General features: G+C 39.1%; 1 protein-coding gene across 2 annotated transcripts in view; it reads left to right on the top strand.

The window, feature by feature from the left end:
* Positions 1-27,767, top strand: part of MYH10 (myosin heavy chain 10) — a 107,175-nt gene that overhangs the window by 34,393 nt on the left and 45,015 nt on the right. The window contains exons 4-9 of one of the 2 annotated variants that reach the window (XM_075216938.1): positions 8,481-8,508; positions 11,205-11,307; positions 11,960-11,989; positions 13,416-13,433; positions 18,125-18,217; positions 20,111-20,174. In XM_075216938.1, coding sequence (XP_075073039.1) covers positions 8,481-8,508; positions 11,205-11,307; positions 11,960-11,989; positions 13,416-13,433; positions 18,125-18,217; positions 20,111-20,174 — 336 coding nt within the window. The remainder of the gene's footprint in view (positions 1-8,480; positions 8,509-11,204; positions 11,308-11,959; positions 11,990-13,415; positions 13,434-18,124; positions 18,218-20,110; positions 20,175-27,767) is intronic. The other variant, XM_075216940.1, reaches the window with a different exon arrangement.

Raw genomic sequence — 27,767 nt, 5'->3', positions numbered from 1 at the left:
GAATTCCATAAGTGGGGAGCAGCACAGGAGAAGTCTTGAAGGCGGGAGTGAGAGGTGGTTATTAAACACGAGACAAGGCGCAGGTCAAAGTTAATAACGCTGACAACCTGCAATAAGATTTAATACTGGAGCTATGGAGCTCTGATTACAATGACATTTTGTCTCATTTTCAATTCCGAAAAAGTGCGAAAGTACTGATTCAGCTCGGTATCCGGATCCCCAAAGTTAGGGTGTGTTCGCTTTCCGAGGAACCAAGCTTTAGCATCTTTAAAATATATATATATATATATATATATATATATATATACATACATACATACATACATACATACATACATAATGCTGTATCTCAATGGTAATTTTATGTTAACGGCTGAAAAAAACTATTTTGAACAGACAGTTTCTGATTTGTTGCATTGGCTTCCCTGAGAAAAGTAGGGAGGTGTTTAGGAACTGAGCAATTTCTAGTCAGAATTATGTCTGTAGTGATAGTCAGCCTCGTTGTTGTAAGTTCCACACGGCTAAATGGAAAGACGTGCTTTCAGCCACGGTTGGGTTAAAGTCATTATGCTAACTGCTTTCATATGACTAGCATGTGGCTGATGTTCTGCACAACTAACAGGATGGAACAGGTGCGAAACAAGGATTCTTTGATGCTGGGAAAGCAGATTGCTAACACAGTACCCACACAAATGATCTCTTGCATGCGTCACTTTTGCATACTTAATTAACCTACCAATTTCATGTACCCGTACTTATTTACCAATGCTGTATTCTTAGTGGTGTGTCCTATTTGTATTGTTATTTTATTAGGCAGATAATCATTCTAAAGTCACCATGTGTCTGAACTCTTACAGGGCATGAAACATTGCAAAGGCTAAGAAGCAACAGACCACTTTAATAAATGCAGTGTATGTTTTGGAATAAATGGGATTCATGTAAAAGTCGGTTTACAGACAAGGAATTTTGATTCCAATTTTAATGCCAGTTCCTAGGAGGCAGTAGCGTTCCTCTCGGTGAATGTAGAAGGCACTCTGTGACTTAAAATTTTAGCGCCTGGGGTGAGAATCAAAACTGCTGCTGACCCCCTAGAACTCAATTTTAACCAAATTAAGCTAAAATATTCATAAACTTCCCACCTTACGTGTTGCTCCTTTGACGGTTGCCCCACTTGCACAGATCTAGTTACGGCCCTGGTGTCTCTATATTTTCTTGTCACCTTTATATAGCAGCGCTCCTCTCAATGATTGAACGAGGAAGGAGTTTCTGATCATGTCTGTGTATACAACATTCTACTCCTCTTTACCTGTTATAGAAACACTGACACTTTAATAAAAGCCATTCACTGAACATGTCCACTATACATAACCTTTTACTGTGGTTTATATGTGGATGACCAATCTACTTTAAGTCCAGGAGCTTAACTGAGTCAGAAGTTCCTCTAGCAGAAGAGTAACATTACTATCAGAAAGCTATTCTGTGTAGTGTGAGCTAGCCCCAGACTTGAGTGCTGTGTACTATTATTAACTGAACACTGCCGTCTCAATTTACTCACATGCAAGTCATCCAAACGGCCATTAAGCCACTGAGATGATAGGCAGAGCAGATCATTTAGTAGTATTTACTTTAAACATGAGTGGATGGGAATATCAGGGCTTGCTTAAAATTGCTGTGTTAACTCTCGCTAGGATAGTTTTAGAGCCAACTGTCCTGCCGTGCCTTTCATGTGCGGCTTCTCTTAATAGAGAAATGATTTACTGAAGTGTTTCTAGACTGAATGTGTTCTTGCTTTATTGTGAAGATGGATCTGGTGTGTGTGATGGTGCTAGAGGCAAATAGACACAGGATCTTACAGAAGTTTGTACTGGCCGCCTGGCAGCAGAGTGGTAAATGAACAAGATGGGGATGTTTAAAATGTCACAAAGCGTCACATTAAATAAAATTTGACTTTCTTGTGGTCATTGCTGGAGAATTATTTATTGCAATAACTTTTTTCCTCACACATTTTACACTCTGGAAATAGTCCATTTTGGTCACTTGGACAGAGCTCCAAACACCTGGATATGTCCATTGTGGCCTCCCACATGTGTGGCCAAATTTGAAATTGGTCGTCCTGTGGTTCTGGTTGAGCATTAACATTAAACTGGCTACACATTAGATGACCTTTGCACAACTTGTCCTGGTTCCTTCCAAATACAGATCATTTCCAATAAGATCATATTTGATCCAGCACGTTGGAAAATCGGATTGGCCAATAACTCCCATCAGTGCGGATTAGACGTGGCTAGGAGCATTTGTGGCAAGATTCACACTGCAATGTTTTGTTTTTGGACCAACGACGTGACATCCAGAAGACCTGGATTTGATGCATCTAGATTGTAGAATAATGATGTCAGAAGAGGAGGAAACAAGATTTTTACAGTACCTGTCACTTTGTATGGTGAGCTGCAAGAAAAAAAAATCCAAATACTTATCTATTTACAGGGTCCCTCTTTGAACATTTGTGATAGGGGTAGTATGCATTCTGGTGTATTTTTACAAATAACTTGTGTGGTTTCTTTTTTTTTATTTCTTTTGAATGATGGAATAGGATCAGTGATTTCTGTGTTTTCATTGACCTGTACTCATATTATTGTTGAAATGTTAAACCACAGTCTGAAGGAATGCTGTTGTTGGACCATATTGCTTCCTCTTCGTCACTGTATAACCGTCTATTCTGGAATCTCATTGGCGGTGTAGATGCAGAACGGTCACAATACAATAGCTGTGGGCAGCCAGCTGCTTTTAACAGCTCATAAACTGTTGCTATCCAAAATATGGGTCTCTGTCCCATGCTTTGCACCACCAATTAACTATATAATATATATACATTAACATTACACTAGTATCCAACACTAAAGTATATTTTACTATATAAAATGATTGAGAAATTTAAGCAAGACAATCCTTCTAGTAGAAGTTGCAGTATGACAGATACAAGGCAATAAGTTTGACTGAAGATGCAAAAACTCTTTATGGTCAAATATAAGATACGAGAATACCTATATATAACAAAGTTTATTTAAACTTTTTTTATTTCTGGGTTGTGGATAGATTGGCAGAGAGAAAAGTAACACCAGTGCTGGACAGTTAAGCCAGCCACACACTCCGTTTCACATTTAGCTGTATCTCTGAAATTTTATGTTCTATTTAAGTGATCACCGCTAATTACTTCCTGGATTTTATAGTTGATGGCTGTTTATATTGGAGGAGAGCCGTCTCTTTTCCCCCTGAAAATGTACAGAGAATTTCTGCATATTGGAAGGAGAGAGAGAACTTTTTAAATCTTTGGTTGTATAAAATGCCCCATGTCTACAGTAATCCCAGGTGTGTGGCCTGTAAGTGTGATATCTCCCAGCATTTACAAATAGTCCAAGATCACAACTTAGAAATTCTTCCCCAAAAGTTATTTCTTGTGAGAAAGCAGAAATGTACAATAAGAAGTACTAGATTGTATTCACTTACAACCAGAGCACAGTGTGTTACCAGACATCTACACAATAATAATGTTAATATTTGCCATATAAATTCACTAGAAACTATGGACGTCATTAAGGCAGGAGACCTAATGTGCCTCCTTAGTGATGTGGCACCTAGTGAATTGAAGGCAATAACAGGACTTTTCAAGGATAACTAATAAACACGTCTTATAGATAAGAGATCTTAAGTATTAAAAAATAGTATGATGATTATAATTTCATGTTATTGTCCAACCAGGGGAAGATCTAGAAGAGTCATCATGAGTGATAGATTGCATGCCTTCTTAACAAGACACACACATAGATCAATGTGTTGCACAGTCAGAAGCAGTCTGGTGAGCAATTGGGCTGCTTGTTTCCTGTCAATGATTGGCAGCCCTGTTGCCCATGACAGATGCTTTTGGCATGTCCTGGGAACATTTAACCATGTCTGGGTGTCCAGCATGTGTTGTCAGGATCGCACGCGGCCTCATTCGTTTCCAATCTGTCTAGTGCCTGCTGGATCCTAGTTGATGGCAAATGCTAGAAACAGGCAGGGATTGAGATGAGAACTCTGTTCAGCTGTCTACATTGTTTTAAGAAATAGGATATTTTTTTTTGTTTCGAGAGACATGTTTCCCTTGCTGGTTCTTTTTCTGTAATCGCTGTACTAACATCCACGACCTTAACTTCTTGATCTTCATAATAGTAGCAATGGAAAAGTAATATTAGCATTATTAACAGATTAAAGCTCATCTTCTCTAAAATGCAAAATGTGCAGTTAGAATATCAGTGCAGGTATATGTTTATTTAGCGTACATGTATTTTTCTGGTCAGCATGTGAAGCGTTATAGATGCAGCTTCATTGATACATCTGGAAACATTTACAGAGATCTTTATGTAAGAGTGACCGTATAGGAGTAGCTGATTTGACCGCTATGGAGTATTTTAAAGATTTCACCAACTCTTCTAATTGTCTTAATAAAAATAATAAGTCTGACTCTATAGAGCTTCATCTGCTGACTAAAATCTGAGGAGTCCTAGCAATGAAAAAACAGGCTGCTAGTAGCCGGATAATCAGTGTAAGCCTAAGCCTATGTCGTGCTATAAAATTACATCAAAGGGCTGACCTATAAATTGATTACCTAGAAGACTCTTCTCATGAGTAGGAGTGGTCTATATTTCATACAAAATGGTAGAGGCCTCAGTGGTTACCATCCTTTTATACATGCTTGCGATATATACGGAAAATTAACCATTGAATAGCAAAATGAATGGGGTCAGCAGGTGTTTATTTGTTCCTTTGCAAGCTCTAACAGAATTGTGCCACCAGCCACCTTGTGCCACAATATAAGGTAACATTGCAGAATGCTTGCGTGACTTGCATGCAATAACTTTTGAACAAAATGCCTTACATGGTGTTATCTTTGTTTACTTGGCAAACAGGAGATTTAAACAGTATATTGTAGTCAAAAGAAGTAATTTTATGTCTAATAGCGTTTAGTCCTTATTCCCATCCAGAGTAACTTGGCATATGCCTGCTGCTGTTAATACAATAAGTGTATACATTTCTTGGTGGGCTGTGTGTCAATGTTATCTAACCAGCAGTTTTGGACATATGGTTGGTTAACATGGCCAAGAAAGGACCTTTCTGCTCATCTGTACCCATAATACAAAGGGACAAGGTTTATGTTTTTATTCTTTGCCTCGGTGGAAATCATGTTCTTTGTTATAAATTAGCAATGTGGATGTGGAAACCTTCTGTTACAAGGAGGCCCTTACTGCATTATTTAATTTGCAGGATTCTAAGGTTCCTTTGAAACAACCTTACTGTAGCCCTAATGTGTGCACTCTTCAATATCAAACAAAGGAATTGAAAACTGCACTTTTTTTTTAGTCAAGACCATGGTATTTGAGGTTGTCAGTAAGTAGTTTTCTTTTGTGGTGCTAGGAAATTTACACACCACATCTGCATACACGATAACAGTGGAAAGACATAACTGAGAAAAGTGCTCATCACGTAGTTTTGTATGTTGTGTGGTTGTACCGCAAAGGATGTTCATTCACACGTCTTAGTGAAGAAAACAGCTGCAGATTTTCAGTCAGCCTGACCACCATGGCATTGAATGGTAGGACAGCTGTTAACATCGCTCCTTTAGATGAATGGACAGCAGACTTGGGTTGCAGAGCTACCCTTCATTTCAAAATATGCCTGGCCTGGTCCACCACCTTTTTATTACCCATCACTGCACCGCTAAAGAAAGTTATCAGTGAAATTATTTTTCTACTGCACATAAAATCTTCCTCAGTTAGGGAGAGTCTTTATGCTCTCCACCCTGAGAGAGCTAACACAGCAGGATTTTTGGGGCTGCAAAATATAGGTAATTATGTGCAGAAGTGCAAACGTTTAAATGAATGGTTTAGATCTATTTTCTATTTTTTTTTATTTTTTTTAATGTGCACTGTTCATATAAACTGTTTGGGTAAGGGGTAAGATGGGTGCCATTTATGCTGCCACCAGAGGCGCAGCCCAGTCCTCTCTCCCGCTAGTGAAACTACAGGGGTTCTGTCTGTCAGTCAGAGGTGTGCCTGTGAGATTCGTGTTGGCGCCAACTAGTGTAAGTACCAGATGGATGGCAAGAGCCCTGAGGTTTTACTAATTGGACTGGAGTTAACCTTTAAAGCAAGAATGCCATCATTTGCTCCCAGTCATTTCAAGAACAATATTTACACACATAGCCAAGTAATAATTAAAATCTGGCACCAAAGCATTGTGAGCGTTTTTGCTTTGTGTTTTCAGTATGTCTATGCAAACTGACTGAGCATCACAACCATTTCCGTGTAGATGAACATGAAAATTAATTTGTGTTATTCTTATTAGAGTTGTGTGGTGTTTTCAGAGGTGATGTTCACATGCTGCCAACATTATCACCCACTATGAAATCGCACAGGGGGATTAGTGACCCCTGTTATTAAAGTTTAAGTTGAGAATACTGTGCATTGTTTTTGAGATGCGCACATTTATTTCAAGCGTACTTACTTTCTTTTTACTTTCCAACCAAGTCTTCTGTGCATTTGTTCCAAGTATTTATCACTCTTAAGATTCCATCCCGCTAGTTGAAAGACAAGGTTTTTACATTTTTCTCTACATGGTGTGCAGTGGATGGATATAAATGTAGTCATCTTACATGTACAATGTACTTACATTGTTTCATCTGAATAACATAAAGAAAGACAGTAGAGACTTTCTGCAATATCAGCATGCAGAATTTTTTTTGCAGTGCATTCTGGGTCTTTTCTGGCCATTAATGAGTTACTCTCCTGACTGGCAGCCTATAAACATACATTTAATGAGGGGCTTAAATCTGTGGAATTTCAAGAAGATAAATTAACAGCTGTTTGTTATCCTTGGCTGTTGCTTATAATAAAACTGTCTGTTTGAAAGTTTGGCCCTCTCCAGAGGGGGTATATATACAGTAGCTGTGACATCATACAGGCGATGAAGATTAATGGGGATATAAATAGTCATAGTCTACAATTTCAGGTGTCTGTTAATATAGGGTAATAATGTGCTCACTTAACAGCAACCAGGCCTGGAAGACATCTATTTATCTTACTAATCATGTCAGCTGAGCAGATGCATAACATGGCAGTCTAGGCCTGTAGTTAATCTGTAGACATTAGAATAGACTGGCCCTACGTTTCTGCCCCCAGTTGACAACTACTTGTCAACTTTTTTATTTTATCTGGTTTGTAGATGTCCGGACCAGAGACTTAGTGCTATAATTTCAGCTTATGTCTGTTGAGCAAAATATGCAATTGTTATGGTGAGTTACCGTCCATCTGATAAACTCAAGTTTTTTTTTCTCTGAATGGCTGATCTGCGGTCTGGGTGGGATTTCTTGGTGTTTAGGGCTGCAGGCAGTTTTTTTTCCCTCCATAAGCAGCCTGAAGCTCCCTGTAGTGATCAATTTGAAGGGTGCAAAAGGGAAGGCTGTGCATGGGGTAATACATAAGATTTGATACCAATGTTAATGGTGTTTTATTTTACTATTCCCCTGTCCTATCCACATCAATGTATTGCAAGTTTTCTTATTACTAGCGTCACTTCTTTTTGTTCTCTTCCTAAATATGGTTATAGTAATTGTTATTTGACTAACTTAATCCATACAGTTGACTGGAGGAATCACTTTTCATGGTGAAGTCCGCGACATTAAGTTTTCAGGGTCAGTTAGTGAAATATTTTGTCATCCCACATCCTCCTTGGGGTCAATCCAATGTCTGGCTCTCTAAGCCTTGTAGGAATGTCCGATGTCTCATCAACTTTCCACCTCTTTGTGGCCACTTCTGACCCTTGGCCTTTTTTTTTTTTTGTCCCGCAGCTTTCTAGACTCACATGTGATTCTAAGGAGGTGGTAACTGTGTCTGAATGGTTATCCCAATGAATGATATTATAAGACTTTTTTGAATCGGTAACACCTGAAGAAACATATGTTTTACACATGAGAAGGATGGAATTTCATTTTACACCTTTAAGTTTAAAAAGCGTAGGCACGTTCATGTTAATATGTTAATGAGCTCAGTGGTCATAAACTAGATTTCAGCCGGTTAGCCTACTATTACAATGCAAATATTTACAGTAACTTTTCTTTTTAAAAAAAATTTGCGAAAACACTCCATCCAGATTTGTTTTTTACACATATAAGGAAAAGAACAACTAATAAAATGTTGGTAATAAAATAGGTGAAAGAATTATTTAATTTATTTCTACTGTCCTCCAACTTAGCAGCTGGATTTTAGATTGGGGATTCTTATAACTTTCTACCTGTCATCATACAGCTGATGTTGCCCCAGTAAATTTGATGCCTGCCGTCTAACAATGTATTAACTTTTACTTGGTTTTCTAACAATTTAGACATTGTTACGTGCTTGAAAGGCATAATGGTATCAAACCAATGTGTATCTTTAAATTTTGTCTTACAGATCGTGAGGACCAATCCATTCTTTGCACGTAAGTAAGCACAGACATTTGGGGAAATAGTTGCTTTTTTTTGCTCTCAATCTGAACCTCTCCAAATATCCCAAAAAGTTTCCCACATCTTTAGAAATTCTGGTGACATCAGAGTAATGTCCCTGCTTTTCCTAGCAATCGGCGTACCTACTACTGCTCTTCTCACTTCTGCATCAGCGCACTGCCTGTCTTGCTCCTGGTCGGCCACAGCAAGCGTAGCCTGAAATGATCATCTTAGCCACTGCAGGCCTGCTAACTTTTTGAAGCATTTTTCATGCTAGTTGTATACTTTGTCATGGTGTGCAGCTGTGTAGAGATTTAGCACTGCCACAAATAGCCCTTTGTTCCTGATGCATGTTTCCTGTATATTCAATTTTTTTGTTGCCACTATTTTATATTTAATATTTCACAGCAAAAACCAACAGTTTGCCAAATTTCTTTAAGACTGGGCTCAAATTTGACGAGCTGCAGATCAGCTCAGTATTGGTTTGCTGCTGTACACATCAGTTTCTTTCGTTTTCATTAATTGGCAAGCAATAGCATTATGGTAGATGAGTATACAGTCTTTATAATATGTATGGATGCTTTCCTTTCAGTGGAAAGATCCCTTTTGTGCAGTTCACACTTTAATTCTAACCTTCTCCTTAATTTGTGCTAATGTAAAGTGAAATTCTGCAGCTACATTCCACTGCACCTGGTGCGGAAACCTTCTGTCAAGCTGTCCAGATCTTTCATCAGCATCGGCCCAGTGTGCAGGTCATGTGAGTGCCCAGCGTCTGTCTGCCCCAGCAAGCTCTTGGGACTGACTGGATGAAGCAGATGTGCACACTGCACCCTTTTTTGTGCACATACCAAACTTGTTAGAATGTTTGCAGCTGCCTGGGTAGAGATTTTAACCCCCTTACTTGCCAATTTGATAGCAATTCATTGTTGGCCCCTGAAGAACTTTTTTCAAGAATAATATGCATTCCAGTTGAAAAAGCATAAAAGCAGAACAAATTATGTTTCTGCTTAAAATCCTTTTGACGCATGGAATGATCATGCTTTTTTTTTTTTTTTCTTTAATTGGTTCATTTTAAGCAACTTTGAACTCTAGTACCCTGTATCTTTTTTTTCTTTCTCAATTGATAATTCCATCTGCTCTTTCATTTATTGCCTGTGTAATACCGAAAAGAAAACATCTAAAACGTTTAGCAGATGGGCCCAGCCATAAAATAAATGCTGCCTGCTGTAATCAGGCAGACCTGGTATATGTGACATTTTATTAAAATATCTTCAGAAAATGCCAGACGTATCTTTAATTCTTGGATTCCAGTGCCAACTTCCTGACATTCTGTAGGCAACTGCTGAATTAAAAATGGAAAGGAGAAGAACGTTATTAAAAAGAATAAAAAAAAGTTGATTTTCACTTTTAAAGGGTAAAATATTTCCATTCTAACTTTTCTAACTGTAATTTAAAATTCTCATTGTTTTTCATAGCATTGAAGTGTATATTTAAAATTAAATACAGTATATACTGTCCATTTATTTAAAATGTTTTCATTTTAGTTGAATTACTTTAGGATGTTAGCACCTCTCCTACTTATTCCCAGTGTTTTTTGTGTGTCTCCATATTTGAGCTATGCATATGTAATAAAGTGCATTTTTATGTCATAGTATCATCTCATTCAGTAAATGGATTTTTGCTCCGTGCAAAATCTCCTTAGAAGTGTTTGCAAGCACATTGGAGGTATGAGCACACCCTTAAAGCGTTGCTCACTGCAGGACTCCCATCGATTCTACTGAATAAAGCCCTTACTTTATGAACTTCATTGCATATAGAGGCACACATACTACTTTAGATTATAAGACTATTGAAAGTCAGCAAGGTGTTCTGTGACCATGTATATAAACAGGGATGGACAAAATAATGTGGAATCTAGTAGCAATCAGTCAAATATAGGAGACAGTTGGTTTTTTTAAGGAGTCAGGGAAAATGTCCATCCAAAAGTAAGTCAGACCTGTTTTTAGGTGCTTTGGCTGCCTGTCTCCTGGTGTTTGTGTAGCCCTGATTAAATGCATAATGTACCTGCTTTCATACAGGTCACAGAAACCCAAGAGACTTCTAATATCTTACAGTAGCGGGTGCATTGTTCCTTAGAACACACAGCAACATCAGAATTCACTGATTATTTTCAGAAGTTTATATATCTTTTCCCATCTGAGCCTATGTCTATGTTGGCTGCCAAAATTATAGCTCATCATTTGATGCTGTATAAGCTGAGAACAAGGTAAATGTCCTGGTAATACCTATTTAAAGAAAATTTAAAATGAGACTTAACCTTCCAGATTGTACCCACTGGAGCTAGGGCTTCGTGGCACGATTCAGTCATCATAGGTCTGCCCTCATCGCTCCATGCGCACCACCACACCCCCTGCCATACTTTCCACCCGACCTTCCCTCCTGAAGGGGAGGTTTGTAATGTTGGCAAGTATGCTGAGAAAAGGGCTTCTGTAGTATACTTGAATAAATGAGTGTCTACTGTACAACTTCTGAATGATGTTCTGAGTAAACAAAACCGCCTGTGTTACAATACATTCAGTATTTTTGGGTTTAGTTCATCATAAGTTTCTACCCACGTGTTGTTTTGTTGGATTAAGTTAATAGTGGGTACATTGGGTTGTATTTTTTTTTTTATTATTTTTTTTTTTAACAGAGGTGAATCTGGAGCAGGGAAGACCGAAAACACCAAGAAAGTGATCCAGTATTTGGCTCATGTTGCTTCTTCACATAAAGGAAAGAAGGACCATGCAATTCCTGTGAGTATTGGAGGAAGCTTTATTGTCCTTTTATCTGACATGTAAATATACAGACCACATCCATTTGTGTAACACTATTTTTTGTAAATGTAAGAGAAAATCACCATTTACCTAACTAGTAATTACCGTTTCATTCTTGTTAAAATTCAATATTTTGCAATTGAAACAAACTAAAAAAAAGCTAAAACTATATTGAAAGTACTAAAAATTGCTTGCACAATTTGCAGCATTCTAACATCAGCAGAATTCTAATAGAGGACAATAACTTAAACATCCACAATGTTCAACCTACCTGTTGTGTCCTCTTGCATATTGCTTTATACTCCCTTCTGTGCACTGCTTGTGGCTAGAGGTGAGAAAAGGATCATGAAGCTAACAGGTCCCATGGCCAGCTACTCGGGTGCCATTTTCACCCATAAAATACATTCCAGTTTATTTACGCATAAATAAAAATACATCCAGAGAGAGGTAGTAGAGTAATGCACAGTGAACTGAATTAAAGTAGGGTTTCAATTTCTCCTCTCTATTTTACTTAAGTTATTCCTGTATGCGTTTTGGCATGTTGTGTAAATAATGGATTGTGATTTGCAGAAAGCAGATTGAGATGTTAACTTCATCCTACTAATGTGTATTTATTTGTTTGCTGTAACAGACGGAATCCCCTAAACCCATCAAACATCAGGCAAGTGGATATCCTGTGCACTCACTGTATTCTCCTCTTTACTTCAGTAAAAATAAGTGTTGTGTTCGTCTACATACAGTGGAGGCAGACATTTTGTTGGGCCTAACTAGCATATCAATTCACTGGTAGCTAGTGACATGACTGAGGCATGAAGTATGAATTCTGAGTGAATTGATAGGCTGTATTGCCATGGTTAGTTCAGCCCACAAAAATGCCTGTCTGCAATGTAAGTAGGAGAAAGGTACACTATTTGTGAATCCCCATCTTTAAGACCTCTACGAACCTATTTGTTTTGGGAGCTCACAATTAGTATATGGGTAGTCCCATTAGTTTCGTAACCATTCCATTCTAAATACTAACATCACATCGCCCTAATATAACTGGTGGTGTGGGAGCTGATCCTTTGCACCAGCCCTGCTGCTTGTTTTCATGACATAGTCTTCTAAAAATGTAATAATTAATGCAATAGGTAGATTTATATGTATATATTTCCCGCAGAAAAACTTTCAATATTATTACACATCCTCTTTCTCTGCAAGCACCTCCTTATTTTAGCCTAGTTGTCCAGTCCAAGGCTACCATATCACTTGGCAGCACATGGCCTTTCTTTTCCCTATTCTGATTGGCTACGCCATGACAATGGTTGCCAGCTAAACCGGAAGTGGTACTTGCAGAGGAAGAAAGAGTCAGTGTTTTTTTTTTCTGTGGGAGATATTTTTTTTTGAAGAAATGACTTGTTTTGTTATTTTATATAATTTCCCCTGGGAAAAAAGGGGCCCTAAAATCTGAAATGTTATTTTAAACAATATTTTAAATAACCCCATGAAAGAGTTTCTCTTTCATGGGGTTTCATGTGCAGAAATCTTATCTTAATATCTTATGTTGTATAATAGTCCTTTAATACAAAGTGGATGCTGCCATTGTGTGTGCTGATCCAATAATCATGAGGATGTGTTCTGTTAATTCAAAAGAAGCCAATAACATCACCAAGGAATGATGTTTTTCATTCTTCACTCATACCATAAGTTCCTAGTGAATTGGCAAGCTAGATTGTGGTGAGGTTTGTTGTCTCATGACTCGGTTCAGCTCATGACATGGCTGCTTGCACTGTACATTTCTGAATAGTATTGGTATTGCACAGGACTGGTTATTTAAAGGATCACTCCTCTTTAGTTTCCAAGGGAAAATTATGCATCCAATGAAGGTTGTGTCTCAAAGTTAACCCCACTGTTGCTGGCTGTGTGTGCTGCCAGTACCCTTCCATCATCAGGGGTGTTAATAGACAGTAAATGTCCCCCCCCACTTCCCTGTCCAAGAGCGTCCATATATATATATATATATATTCCCTGTGTTGAATTTGGTGTGCTGCATATACCATAACCATTAACGTATATTTTTTTTTCACTGTCATTTTGTTAAACTACAGAGTGGATCCTTGTTGTATGTGAGTAGCATGTAGCTCCCCCTCACCCCAACACTCACCTGCCACCCAACTTTAATTTGTCACCTTCTTTTTTTACACCCTTTTCCCCATTCACTCCGACATCCACCTTCTTGTATCCTCCAATAATTTCCTTTCTCTCCTGCCGCATACCACCTTATAGCGCTCTGCATGACCCACTCTGCATCTATTTCTTGCCTAACGTCATCTGACGGTTACTACTGTCTACAACTGAAAAAATAAAAATTATCACACTGGTTTTTTTTTTTGTTTTTTTTAAAAAAGAATGGCCTGAGTACAAGGGCTTTGTCTACTAACTGGTTGTAAGGCACCCTGGTGCTATCTAGACCCTTTACTACAAAATAGAGAATGACCCTTTCAATTTGTAATGGCTTGCCCTTGGTCTTCCTGTTTAAATGGTTCTATAAACGGTTTTGAACGCAGCATCTTCTAATTTTACACCAGCATCCTGATTTTTCACAATCTGGTAATGCTTTGACTAATAAGATTACAAAAGCTGTTTTTCTCCCACTTTATGGTAAAACATGTCTACTCTAACATATAGTAACCTTTAAGTGCATCTGTCATCTACACACACAGTAAAAGCAGCCGTTTTGTGGACTGGATAAATATTAGTAAGCATGCACCGTAGGAACTAGTGCCCCATTAAGTGGTGTCGTTTGCTGCTGGTGACTTGTATGTGTAGATGACAGGTGGCGGCCTTTTTACTATAGATAAAAAGTAAGGGAAATCATTTGTTTGATTTCTAGTGTTTGAGGATAATCATTTTCAAAAACCTGCTGATCTGTGCAAGAAACACGCATTGCACCCAAAGTAAACTTCACTTTCATTCGTAGATCCATACCATGTTTAAGTGCATATGTTAAATACTATTGCCATTAGAGCACATTTTCTAACCAATGACAGCCAATCAGACATGTGCTTTAATTGCATTTCATTTGTTTGCTGAGTTGCAATAGATTTGTGAAACCTGACGATTGATTTCATACTATGTATCACAGCACACTTGCTAAGTATATAGGTAAATTATAAATTCTATGGTTCTGTTACACAAAGCAGTCAAGTCTGCCTTGAGCAGGCGTTACCAGGAATCATAAAGACCCCTTAAACCTCTTAATTGAAATATTTAGTTATGAACCATGAATGTGAAAGGCATGGTTCAGCGTTTCCCTGACATTCCTTTGCCGCTCTGTTAAATAGTAAAGTATTGCCTCCCCCTCCATTGCCTCATTGCCACAGCTAAAGGGCTTGGACTAAGGACAATGTGCCAATGGAATCTGATATAGGTCAGTCACTGTCTGCCTGTTTAGTTAAAGAAGCACCTTTCACCTTAAAATAGCAACTTGCAGCAGTGGGGTGAAAAGAACATTGTACACGTATTTAGTTAGTATACACATTTTTTATTCAGCTCCGTAATACAGATCCATTCATATGTATGAATATGAAATACTGACTTTATTTGATCTTTAAAATGTGCCCATCACCTTTCGACACTATGGATACTGGACCAATATTCTACCTTTCAGTTCAGTAAGAACTAGTGACATCACGAAGGCATGTGGCACAAGGTGCCTCAATGATGTCACTAGTGCAGGGGGGTTATACACATACAATTAGGTCATTAATGCTGTATTCACATTGCTGCCTCGGCAATATCCTGGTATATGAACCCAGGATATTGCCGGGTGACAGAGCCTCCCATCCTGGCAAATTCCCAGGTCGGCCGGGTTCACAGTAAATCCGGGTCTCCCTGGCAACGTCACGAGAGGAGCTTTGATTGGCTCCTCTTGTGGTGATTTTATTTATTTATTTATTTTTAAAACCCGTTCAGACTGGCATCTATCCGGGTTGGACCCGGGAATAACCCTGTAGATGCAGGGGACCTGTTCACACTCGGCTTCGCCCCGGCAATAACCCAGGTTTTTCAGGCAGTGTGGTACAACATAAATGCATCTTGGTGTGTAAGATCTGCCTTGTGCAGTACTGTGGGAAATTAATAGGTTATTGTAGAGGAGGAAAATCCCACATTACCTACAGCACTGGCTCATTATTCACCTCAGATCACTTTTGATTAGCCTTTTGTGAATCGTGTGACATGCATTAAAAAGTTGCCTGGTGATATTTGAAAATTAGTGAAAAAAGCAGAACAAGGTCCGTATTTACATTTTTGGGCCCCTTCTTTTGTTGCTGCCTACATACCACCTCAACTCTCCAGGCTTTCCACCCCCATGACATTCCATCTTTATAAATTAAAAAGAAAAGATTAAGCCCAAATTAAACCCATGCTTACATGTTTATATTGTGTAAATAACAAATTATTCATGGCCCTAACAAAAACAAAACAAAAAAACAATGTGCAACATGGCCAGAATGCTTCCCCTTGTACTCTTGTGTATCTGGTTTTGTTCTGCACTGAACACAAAGCAACAACACTTACACATAGTGTGTTCTCAGAAATGTCCCTCAGCACTTACTATAACTTCACCCTGTGGGAAGAAAGTGACACCCACAAGACAGCTTCTGACATATTTGTTTCTGCATTTTATGAGACACTTTCCTTGTGTTTCATTTAGAAGTATGTTCACCATTTTTATACATTCAAGGTTAATGATCTCTTCCTATATAAAGATTTTTCATTTAGTTTCTGACATTATTTTGGCTAGCCTTATTTGTGTCACTTGCTGCATCTCTGACACCGGACTTTTTTATGTCAATGTAGCTAAAATCTATCTTCATAACAAAATGTGATTTAAGCTATACTTGGAGCATTAGGTGTACCGAATGCCTTTGGTTAACATACACTATATGGTCAAAAGTACACCTGAGCATCACATCTATGGTCCTGTTAAAAATCTCATTCCAAAAACATGGGTATTAATATGGAGTTGGTCCCTCATTTGCTGCTATAACTGCCTCCATCTTCTGGGAAAGATTTCCACTAGATTTTGGAACATTTCTGTAGGGATTTGCATCCACAGTCAAGTTCTTCCACACCAAACTTTGGAAACCATTTTTTTGATGGACCTTGCTTTGTACTTGGGACTTTATAATGCTGAAACAGGAAAGGGCCTTCCCCATACTGTTACCACAGTATTGGAAGCACCAAGTTCTCCAGAATTTTATTGTATGATGTATCCTTAAGATTTCCCTTCACTGGAACTAAACTGCCCAGGCCGAACAAAGAACAGCCCCAGACCATTAATCTTCCTCCACCAAACTCTACAGTTGGCAGTTCTCATTCAGGTAGAAAGCTTTCTTCTAGCATCTGCCAAACCCAGATTAGTCCATCAGACAAGAGTCCAGTGACAGTGTCCATTTAAACATGGTGATCTGAAGCTTGTGTACAGCTTCTTTGCCATGGAAACCCAATCCATGAAGCTCCAGAAAAACAGTTCTTGGGCTAACATGCTTCCAGAGGCAGTCAAACGAATCAGTTTGGAACTGGAAAGTGTTTCAACAGAGGACAGATTTTTTAATGTGCATCAGCTGTCAGTGGTCCTGTTCTGTGCACTAACCTACTGCTTTGTGGCTAAGATGCTGTCGCTCCTAAAGATTTCCACCTCACCATAGCAGCACTTACAGTTGACCAGGGCAGCTCTAGCACGGCATACATTTGATGAACTGACTTGTTGGAATATTGGCATCCTATGATTGTGCCACATTGAAAGTCATGGATTTCATCAGTATGTCCCATTCTACTGCTAATGTGTCACTATGGGATTGCATGGCTTTATGCATGATTTATGCACAGTTTTCTCCCCAGAAGTTTTTGCAGCCGGTTGTAAGAATATTGAAAAATGTTGAAGGTGTTTGCCAATACCTCTCAAGACTGGTCTAACACACACTGTGGCTGTAGTGCTCACATAGTGCTTGTTCTAATAGGAGAAACAATGGTTTATTTTATTATCATAGGACTCTGCTGGGCTCCAAGAGCCAGGTGGCAAGTAAAAACAGCTAGGGAAATAGGTGCTGCGGAGAACAATAATGCACCTGTTAGCAATGGGTTGTGGTTGCAATGGACAAATACATGAATTAGAAGGGGTGTCAAGTTACTTTTGGCCATGTAGTGTATCTAGCTAGTTTTATATTTTTGTAGCAAGTTATGAATGTGCAGTGAAATACAATATAATTTTAATTATACCCAATCAGTTTTAGTTTTGGTTATTATTCGATAATGTACATTATATATAGAGAGAAGAGATAGACAGATCTACAAATGAAGGGGGATTTAAAAACTTGGACCATGTCTTTTACTGGCAAGGAAGATATGTTACCCTTAGTGGTATACCTTTTTTTTTCTTTTGCTTAAGTGAAATAAAATGATGATGATTTTATTTTTATTTTGTATGCAGTAATACAACCATTCCTTGCTAGCCCTTGTGCTATCTGGTTTGCCATTTGCTCATTATTGCCAGGAAATATTAGCTGATCCTTCCCTTTTGCAATTTAGTTTGCCCCTTTTGTTTCCACTCCAATTAAAGTTAAGATTTTTGCCTATAATGTCCCCCTCATCTAGATACTAACTCCCTAGATTTTCAATGCAGTATTTCTAGTCTCTATGTAATCTATAGGAGATAGACAATGTGTTTGGATTGGTTTATTTGTCCGGTGTTGTCCTTGCTGTGGGTTTGTCTACTGTGGGGCGTCATCGGGATGATATTTTTATTCTCTAGGGTGAGTTAGAGCGCCAGCTGCTTCAAGCAAACCCCATCTTAGAGTCTTTTGGGAACGCCAAGACTGTGAAGAATGACAACTCGTCTCGCTTTGTAAGTGGACAAATGTCTTGCAGTATGTAACAACATCGTGTGATCTTGAGAACACCAAGTTATGTGTGAAGCAGTAGCAAAGAACACTATTGTATTTGGCTCTTTTGTGGTCTTATGATCCTTCCCAGTTTATTATGCACAGTTATTATCATCTTTCCAACACTAGCTTCAGGTGCTGAGGTAAAAATAGACCTTTGTGTGATTTGAATGTACCTCCATATCGTCACTACTTTGAATGGCACTAGTTCCTAAATTGCAGATATTTTACTTTAGTCCAGCAATTCACAGTAAGGGCTAGATTTACTAAGCTGCAGGTTTGGAAAAGTGGAGATGTTGTCTATAGCAACCAATCAGATTCTAGCTTTCATTTATTTAGTGAATTCTACAAAATAACAGCTAGAATCTGATTGGTTGCTATAGGCAACATCTCCATTTTTTTCAAACCGGCAGTTTAGTAAATATACCCCTAAGTGTCTGCTTCCTTCTTGGTAACCCCCCCACTCCCAATGCCCCCCACCTCTAAATGCAGCAGACTTTATGCACCTCACTTGTACTGAGACCACCTGATTAGATAAAATTACCGACTTCCTGAATTAGAATGTTAAAATAGACATTGGACTAAGGTCATCCTGAGGCTATGCCCTAATGATGTATTGGGAGATTCAGTTCAGAGCGATATGCTGCTGGATATTGCCTTTATGTCTGGCTGCGCACAACGCTACCCGCTATTACAGTTGGAATCTCCGCTTATTTTCTGCACACCTCTATGGGAAGCGAGGAAAAATGAGCAAATATTTCAGTCTGAACATTGCATTTATGTGTCTCCACTGATTGTTCTGGAGACACATTGTGCTGACTTAAATCTCCCACTAAAAGCCATTGAATGAGTAGCTTTTAAGTAGTATGAGTGTTGGTTCTTGTCACCAATGGTGTACCAATTATATAAATGTTAAAAGTGACTGTCTAAATTTAAATTCAGTTTAGTGATGTATTGTTAATTTTGGCAAATGTCAAAACAGTAGTTTTATTCATTGTGTCCTGTAATCTTTCCTCTACCTCATCTCATGCGTTCACAATGGACACTTGCATGTACTGTCTGAAGGTTCTTTACAGGGTTTTAAGGTGGCAACTTCCTTTGTTGGGGATATTAAATTGACATTCTCCTTGCTAATTATGCAAATACCTAATTCTTGCGGGTTGTTTTTAGGTTTCATATAAGGTTAAACATAAGACTAAAATTATTTGAAAAATAGAATGATTACGAGCATAGAAGTGTTCCCTCAAGCTTCCTCAGGAATATTAGCCGATCGTCTCCTGACATGGCTCTCCACAATCACATTCCATTTTACATTCCCAGAAATACAGTACAGACTATACCTAAAGCTGAGCAGTTATATTAGCTTGTTTCCTTTTCTGCCCACCCCATCCATTTTACACTGCCATCTTGCGATATATTGTACAGTAGCTGGCTAAAGGCAGTTATCTGAAGATTGTTAGATTGAGACACCTTCATTAAACATAGTGACATATAATTTGCTTTCACCAGAGACATGTACTCTACTGTAGGAAAGGTTGTGCCATTCGTTTTCTGCTGATTTCTAGTGGAGTATGGAAAAATTTTATTCTGCGCTATTTATTGAACCTAGTATGGCATGATCTTGCAGGCAACAGGAAGATGCTCTGGGGAAGTAGTAAGCATTTAGGTATTCCTTGTGTTTTAAATAAGAGGTTAACTTTGGGTGCTAATGACAAAGGAAAGTGATATAAATACATAATGGCATCTATAAATATTACATCACTCTCCCTCGTCGTTAGCCCTCAAAGAGAAAAAAATAATATACATTTCTGTTTTCAAAAACAATTTCAACTTTCACCTCTTCATCTCTTTTCTAGGGCAAGTTCATCCGTATCAACTTTGACGTGACTGGTTATATTGTGGGGGCCAATATAGAGACCTGTATCCTTCTGTTACATACATGTTATACAGTAATCACGCTCTGTGTCTGTCACTGCGTTTTCAGCCTGTGAGCCCCATGGAATGCAGGAAATAGCAATGGGGAGCCCAGGCAGCTTTTATGCATAGGATAAACTCAGATTTCCTGTTCTCCCTGCTTTTGTTTAAACACTCGCCTGCCAAATTGGGGTAAACTCTTAAATCTGTGCAATCTGTTCAAATTTTTTTCTCTCCTTGGTTAATTTAGTGAACCTTTGTAATGCAGAGTCCATTCCAGTGAGCATAAATTCCTGGCATTCAGTATATCATACTTATTGTATGAATTCTTTCAAAACTCCCTAGTGATATTTTACTATTTTAGGAAATACTCTACTAACACCCTTCTCGTGGCCAGTTAAAACTAAAGAGAGTTATTTTTTTTAATTCTTGCTCGTCTGGATCTGATACAGACGCATTACAATTATTGCGTTCCTTTGGCAGTCAGGCGTATCCTCTGTTTGGTTATTTTTATACAAGGGCCAGTAGACCTATATTACGAGTGTTCAATTTTAAACTGAGTGTAAAAAATGATTGGCTCCTGTGTTCCATGGTGCTAAAGGGGGTTTTCATGTCTATTAATTCACTGGTTTAAACATTGCCTCCTGCATACATTGTTTTGCTTTATTTTAATTGCCCTTTAATATGACATAAATCAGCAGAGCAGTCTTGCCCAAGTGTAACCGATTCAGATATCTCTGCACAGAACAAATGTAATCATACACAGAAGTCAGAATTATAAAACAATGTATTTGGTCAAGGGCAAAATAAATATAAGCCATATGAAGGTGGGAAAAAAATATTAAAGTGATTATATAAAAACAGTGCGTGATTACAGATAGTTACGTCATCTTCCTTGGATGATCTGTTGAGTGAATGTAAAAAGTGGTCCAAAAATACAAAAAAGTTTGTTTTTGTTTTAATGTGTATATTTAAATAGAGACACTGGAAATTTATAACGTACAAACAATGGACGGCAACTTACCAATCCAGTATATAGTTTATATTTGGTTCTTTAGCAAACAATGCAACTCAACAGGAACCAATTTTTGTTTATATCTAAATATATCTCAGCTTTTTTCTAATCATTATTTTTGTTTTAATACAGCAAAGTTACAATTTGGGCTGACATTGCACATCTGACACTAAATTGTTATAATGCACATTAATGATCTGATCAAAGGTTTACTATGAAGCTAGAAGAGATGGGCCTACTGTAATTCACACCTACAATTGGTGCAGCTTATCGTTTGTCTTTAGTGGAGATAGGTCAGAATGGTTGAAAATGATCAATTGGTAAAACAATGGAACTGAGCTGTACTGTTTGAAGTGAACATGGAGATTGCAAGTTCTACTATTTCTTGGGGTTGTAGTGCAAAACCAAATTGTAAATTCCCTTGTGATTTATTTGGATGCAAAGGAAGCATAGCATATTAGTGTTGAATTTGTATAAACCATCTCAAAATGGCATTCTACTTCTCGCCAAACGTATAGTCTTCCCAAATTGGTGGGACTCCTACCCCTAAAAATGTATACTGGATCCAGCCCTTAGGATTGTGCAATCCAGGAATCTCATGTACTCGTCATCTCATGTTTCTCTCAGGGAATCAGTGTTTATACATTGTGCCACAGGCTATTATTAATAGGAACGCCGAGAAAGTATTTCAACCCAACCTGTGTCATTTCTCAGCAAAAACTCTACAGTAGGGAAATTAAATATCATTCTTCAGATTCCTAACAGTGCCAAGTTTAAGATTAAATTCAGCCTTTCTTAATTAAAAACACACCACTTTTACTCAATTTCTGGGCACTGGCTGTATGTTGATTTAAACACTGTACTATTATATTTCTAGCTTATTACTTTACATTTTTCTCAAGACATAAGTGGTATAGAATTAAGTTCTGCAGGACTTTTTCCTGAAGCATCTATTAGTTTTGTAACTGATTCTCTCTATAAAGTGGACATATCGCATACACACAGTGGAGTCGTCTGTTTTGTTGGCTGAATCTGTAATTCAGCCTATCAATTTACTTAGAACCTGTGACATCACTGAGCCATTGCCTGTCTAATAGTCACAAGGCCTGATGTACATATTAGGTACTGGTTCCTTGTGAATGAATAGACTTAATTTTCAGAGTTATGGCTGCCAACACCACCATTTTTTTTCCAATGGGCCAACAACTAAGGATTAGAGCAGAAACCTTCTTTGGATGTGTTGTGCACCATGCTTTGTGCAGGCGCACCTAGATTTCTGCCAAACTACCTAGCTTGAGCATGATGCCAGTGTTTGTGGCGGAGCAGAAGCTTGCACCAGACTAAGGGAAGTTCTAATGAGACTCGTGTTGTCTTCTCCGCACATGGGGACAAAACAAAAGTATTGTGAATGTGAAGTTCACTTTTAATAACCTCGGCTCTCCACTGAGGAATTGTTATAACGAGACTATGCTATCTGGTAATAGACTACATCCTATGAGCTGCTTGAGAGGCCAATAATCTATGGGCCCTACCAGGAGTTCCACAGTGTGCAGCCATGGTATCATCTACAACAGCTAAAAGAAGAGCTATACATTTTCTTATCCAAGCCAGGATGAACTGCAAATTGGACTTTCCCTAATCCTTACCTCCTGTTTCACAATCTAGAAATAGGCATCTCGCTCTGGCAGCCTGCATGGATATTAATATATAGAATATATAGAAGCATCCGGTTTCATGAGAGAGAACAGGTTCCTCTAGCCTGCCCCCCTTTTTTTCTTTAAGAACTATCAATATTCAGTTTTAATAATTAGCCTCTTGCATGTGTGTTTTAAATTTGACTTAACAATAACATTAAGTTAATTTTCTCTTTCATCCTATCCTGGGGACACTGCTACCATGGGTTGTGGAGGGGAGCGTGGGAGTTGGCACTTAGCTAGTTAACTTGTTTAATGTATGTATGCTGACAGACCCCCTCCCCTCTACAATCCCCTGCAGCTCCTCAGTTTAGACTAAGTGCCCAAGGAGTTGGGCTTCTCTTCTTTCTGCAGGAGTCATTTGCAAGGTACCAGACAGCCAGAAAAGAAGGGTTTTATTCCAACCTGTTTTTGGTCACAAAGCTGGACGGATCAGTTCGACCCATTTTAAACCTAAAAATGTTAAATCTACACCAAAGGGTGGACAGATTTCGCGTAGAGTCCCTCCAATCAGTAATCAACGGATTAGAGACAAACGAATCTTTAGCATCAATAGATATAAAGGACGCTTACCTTCATGTCCCCATTTGGGAGGGACACCAGTCACTTCTTAGATTTATGACTGGGTTAGCCCACTACCAATTTCGGCCGCTCCACAGCACCCAGAGTGTTCACAAAAATCATGTCCGTTATGGCGGGATGTCTTCGTTCCAGAGGGGTCAAAATAGTACCATATTTAGATGACCACCTCATCAAGGCCGCATCTCCGAATTTGTTAAAACAACATCTGATTCTGACTATCAGGATTCTCAATTGATTCCTTGCCAGTGGATGACCTTCCTGGGGCTAATCATGGACACCAGGGAACAAAAGGTGTTTCTCCCAGAAGAGAAGGCCAGGTCGTTACGGGAAATAACGACACAGGTCTTGACCATCCCCAGTCCATTCATTCATTTATGCGTGCGTCTCCTAGAAAAGATGCTGTCGACCTTCGAGACTATTCCTTACGGTCGTTTACACTCCTGCTGCTGCTTCCAGTGGGACCTCTTAACAAAGTGGTCAGGTTCACATCTGCACTTAGAACGCCAGAAAATCCGTTTGTCTGCCAAAGTGAGAATGTCCCTTCAGTGGTGGTTGGTACAGGATCACCTGGGAGTAGGCAGGTCCTTTTCCCCGTGGTCCTGGATCATAGTGACCACAGACGCCAGCTTGGGGGCCTGTGGCCCTTCATTTACGGCTTCAAGGACTTTGGTCGACTCAGGCGTCTTCCCTGTCAATCAACATTCTGGAGTTGAAGGCCATATTAATGGCCCTTCGGGGGGCCCAGACCATACTTCAGGGTTTTCCAGTCACGATACAATCTGACAATGCCATGGCTGTGGCTTATGTCAACAGGCAGGGAAGAACCATAAGTGCAGGAGCAATGGCGATGACAACACAAATATTCGCTTGGGCGGAACAAATTGTGTCCACAATCTCGCCGGTATTCATTCCAGGCATCCAGAACTGGGAAGCGGATTATCTAAGCCGTCATGCTGGGGAAGTGGTCACTCCCCCGGCATCACTCCATCCGGAGGTTTTCCACTCACTGATCCGGAGATGTGGTCTCCCGCACCTGGACCTTGTGGCATCAAGGCACAACAGAAAGGTCCAAAGTTTCTGCGCAAGGGCAAGAGACCCTCTGACAGTAGCTGTCGACGTCATGACAATGCTCTGGGTCTTCCAGTTGGGATATTGGCAATTCCAGTGATACTGGTGGCTCCCGCCTGGCCGAGGAGAATATGGTATGCAGACATCATTTCGATGGCGGTGGTTCAAGGAGTACATCTTCCTCTACGAGACTACCTACGCACCATGGGATCTCAACTTGGTGCTCGATATGCTTAAAGGATCTCCCTTTTAAACCATTACATTCTTCATATCAGGTTCTTAATGTGGAAAGTAGTGTTTCTTCTGGCGATTGCTTCGGCTCGCAGAGTTAGGAGCCCTTTCTTGTCGTCAGCCATATTTGGTTTTTCACGAGAACAGAGTAGTTCTTCGGAGTCTTCCTTTGTTCCTACCGAAGGTGGTTTCGGCTTGTCACATGAAGCAAGCGATTGCGGTTCCAGTGTTTAAGGTGGGGGCATCCTCTTCTGACCAGAATTCGATGGAGAGTTTAGATGTTGTTAGTGCTGTCCGAACTTATGTAAGGAGGACCTCCCACATTCGTCGCACAGATGCTTTATTTATCCTTTTTGATTCTCATAAAAGCGGTTGGCCAGCCTCAAAGCAATCAATTCCAAGATGGATTACTGCAACAATTATGCAGGCTTACATCAGTGCTAACCAGCCTGTGCCAGGTCGGCTTATTGCCCATTCCACCCGTTCGGTGGGGTCTTCTTGGGCAGAGAGAAATAGGGCCTCAGCGGACCAAATCTGTAAAGCAGCCACCTGGTCCTCGGTCCATACCTTTAAAATTTTTTACCAATTCGATGTCTTTGTGTCTTCGGATGCCAATTTTGTCCGTAGTGGTCTACGTGCCGGGCTTTCAGAGTGGTCGCACTCTTAGGGGGGCTGCTTTAGAACGTCTCCATAGGATTTTTATACTTGCAATAAATCCGTTTCTCTGATTCCATCTGGAGAACTCTGCATTCCCTCCCTTCTGCTCTTCTGCTGTATGTTCTTTTGTTGTTTGGCCTATCGTCCTTGGGGCTTTATAATTAAACTGAGGAGCTGCAGAGGATTGTAGAGGGGTCTGTCAGCATTCATACATTAAACAAGTTAACTAGCGAAGTGCCAACTCCCACACTCCCCTCCACAACCCATGGTAGCAGTGTCCCCCAGATGGAATCCGAGAAACGGATTCATCGTTAAAATCCTCTTTTTGTCCAGTGCATTCTTAAATTTGTTTACTGTAGGAGTCCTCAATACAACTGCTGGCAGACTTACATGTATCTACCTTTCAGTGTTCCAGTTTGTGTCCCAACCCCCCCCCCCCTCCCCCCCTTCTTGAAATCAATAATTTTAAAAACACTGGCTTCTTAACCTCTTAATTCTTATGAAATATTTGAATCTTCTGTCATAGCACCATTTTAGTTGCCGTACTTTTGTTTTGAGTATTTGGAAATAGGTCCTCCATAACTGTACAAAGGACTCGACATGAGGTCCTAATAGTAACATATAAAGTGGCAATATAGCTTGCCTCTTTCTGCTACGAATACCTCTTCCTATGCAACCAAGTATTCTACTGGCTTTATCATCTGCTTTATTGCACTGCTTACTTTTATTAAACTAGAGCTCAAATGTCCTGGTCTGTTGACATTACGTCACTATTCATTCTGGATTCTGCTTTCAGTTTTATTGTGTCCCACGTGTATTGTTTTACATTTTGATGGTTTTCATTTTAATATAGTTCATTACTCTTAATACTCTAAATCACTATACATCTGGGGTATTAATTCAAATCTTCATCACATCTGCAAAAGTCATACTTTTCCTTGTAGACCCTTAAGTAGTATCTCTAATGAATACTTTTAAAAAACTTACACTATTGACTAGTACAGTCTCCTGTTGTTTAAACAAACGGGAATGGATAAAAGGTTTGGCTAGTTTCTACATTTATTTAATGTGGCATATTGTACCAAATGCCATGCTAAAAGCTATAGTCACTCATCCAATGTAATTTACTTTAGTCACACAAATCTCGCATGATATCCCAGGAGCAAATCCATGCTGCCTTGGATATTTCCATTTCTCTGTTTCTAAAGTAGTCAACAGTTCCTTTCTTTATATTAAAATGGGCCTTTTGACTTTTAGATTTTTTGTTTATTCCACTGTTCCTGCACTGCACTTATCAATTGCCACTTTGCCAGATATTCTCATAAGTGATTTCTCATTTTACAATATTAAGCATTTCTAAAAGCTTAAAACTTTGCTGTGGTGCCTTTGTGCTTTTCTGCCGTCTCTATATTAAACTTCAATGATCTCGAAGATACCAACTTCTCTCTTACAAATACATTTAGTAGTACATCTCCATTTGTGAGAGCTAAAGCACCTTGTTTCCTTGCATGTTGGGTTCCCTTAATGATTGGATGTGAGATGCCTCTAGTAAATGTTGCAGGATGTCCCTACTCGTGAATGATGTATCAGTTTCCAGATTCCAGTCCATATTAGGCATTTTGAAATATTACAAAATTAGTAATTTCATCTTTTAATACCATTAGCCAGTCCCACAAAATATGCCTTCCCACGACCAGCTTAATCAAGGACTGAATCACCATCTAACCCTCACCCAGGTGTCTTAGAGCAAGGAGCTTTTGACCCCGAAAGCTCTTAATTATGCTTCTCATCCGGGGTATGTTTTCTAACATTTTCATATAATTATTTCCATTAATGGCACTTTCTTGTCATCCCCACCACAAGCAAGGTTGAACTAGACCTCAGATTAGATGAGGCCTTCCTAAAATAAAAGAAGTACATGTTCTCCAGGGCAAACCATGTTACAATGCAAGGGGTACAAATTAGTTTATTATTTTGCACATAAGTTAAAAACTGTTTTTTTTATTTATGTAGCACACAAATATATACCTGTATTTTTACACTAAAATTTAAAGTTGATCTAGCACATGCCCTGTCCAAACTATAAATCTGATCCCACATTACAAATTTAGCTCCCCCTCCAATGTCACATAGTTTTGCCCAGATGTAAAATCACTCCTTTTTTTTTTTTTGCCTTACTTTCTTTCCTTAATGAATGGGGCCCATAATGTTAAGGGCCTTAATGCCCCAAGAGAAAGGCAAATGGCTTTCTTGGATTATGAAACCATCCCCAGATACTATAGAAAGTACATTTGGCAATCTCTTCCCATGACTGAGCACGTTTTATGTATCTACTGACCCCACCAAGTACTA

The sequence above is a fragment of the Mixophyes fleayi genome, chromosome 6 (assembly GCF_038048845.1).
Source record: "Mixophyes fleayi isolate aMixFle1 chromosome 6, aMixFle1.hap1, whole genome shotgun sequence".
Lineage (NCBI taxonomy): Eukaryota > Metazoa > Chordata > Amphibia > Anura > Limnodynastidae > Mixophyes > Mixophyes fleayi.
The sequence above is the reverse complement of the archived record's forward strand: the minus strand, read 5'-3'. Positions and strand labels throughout refer to the sequence as shown.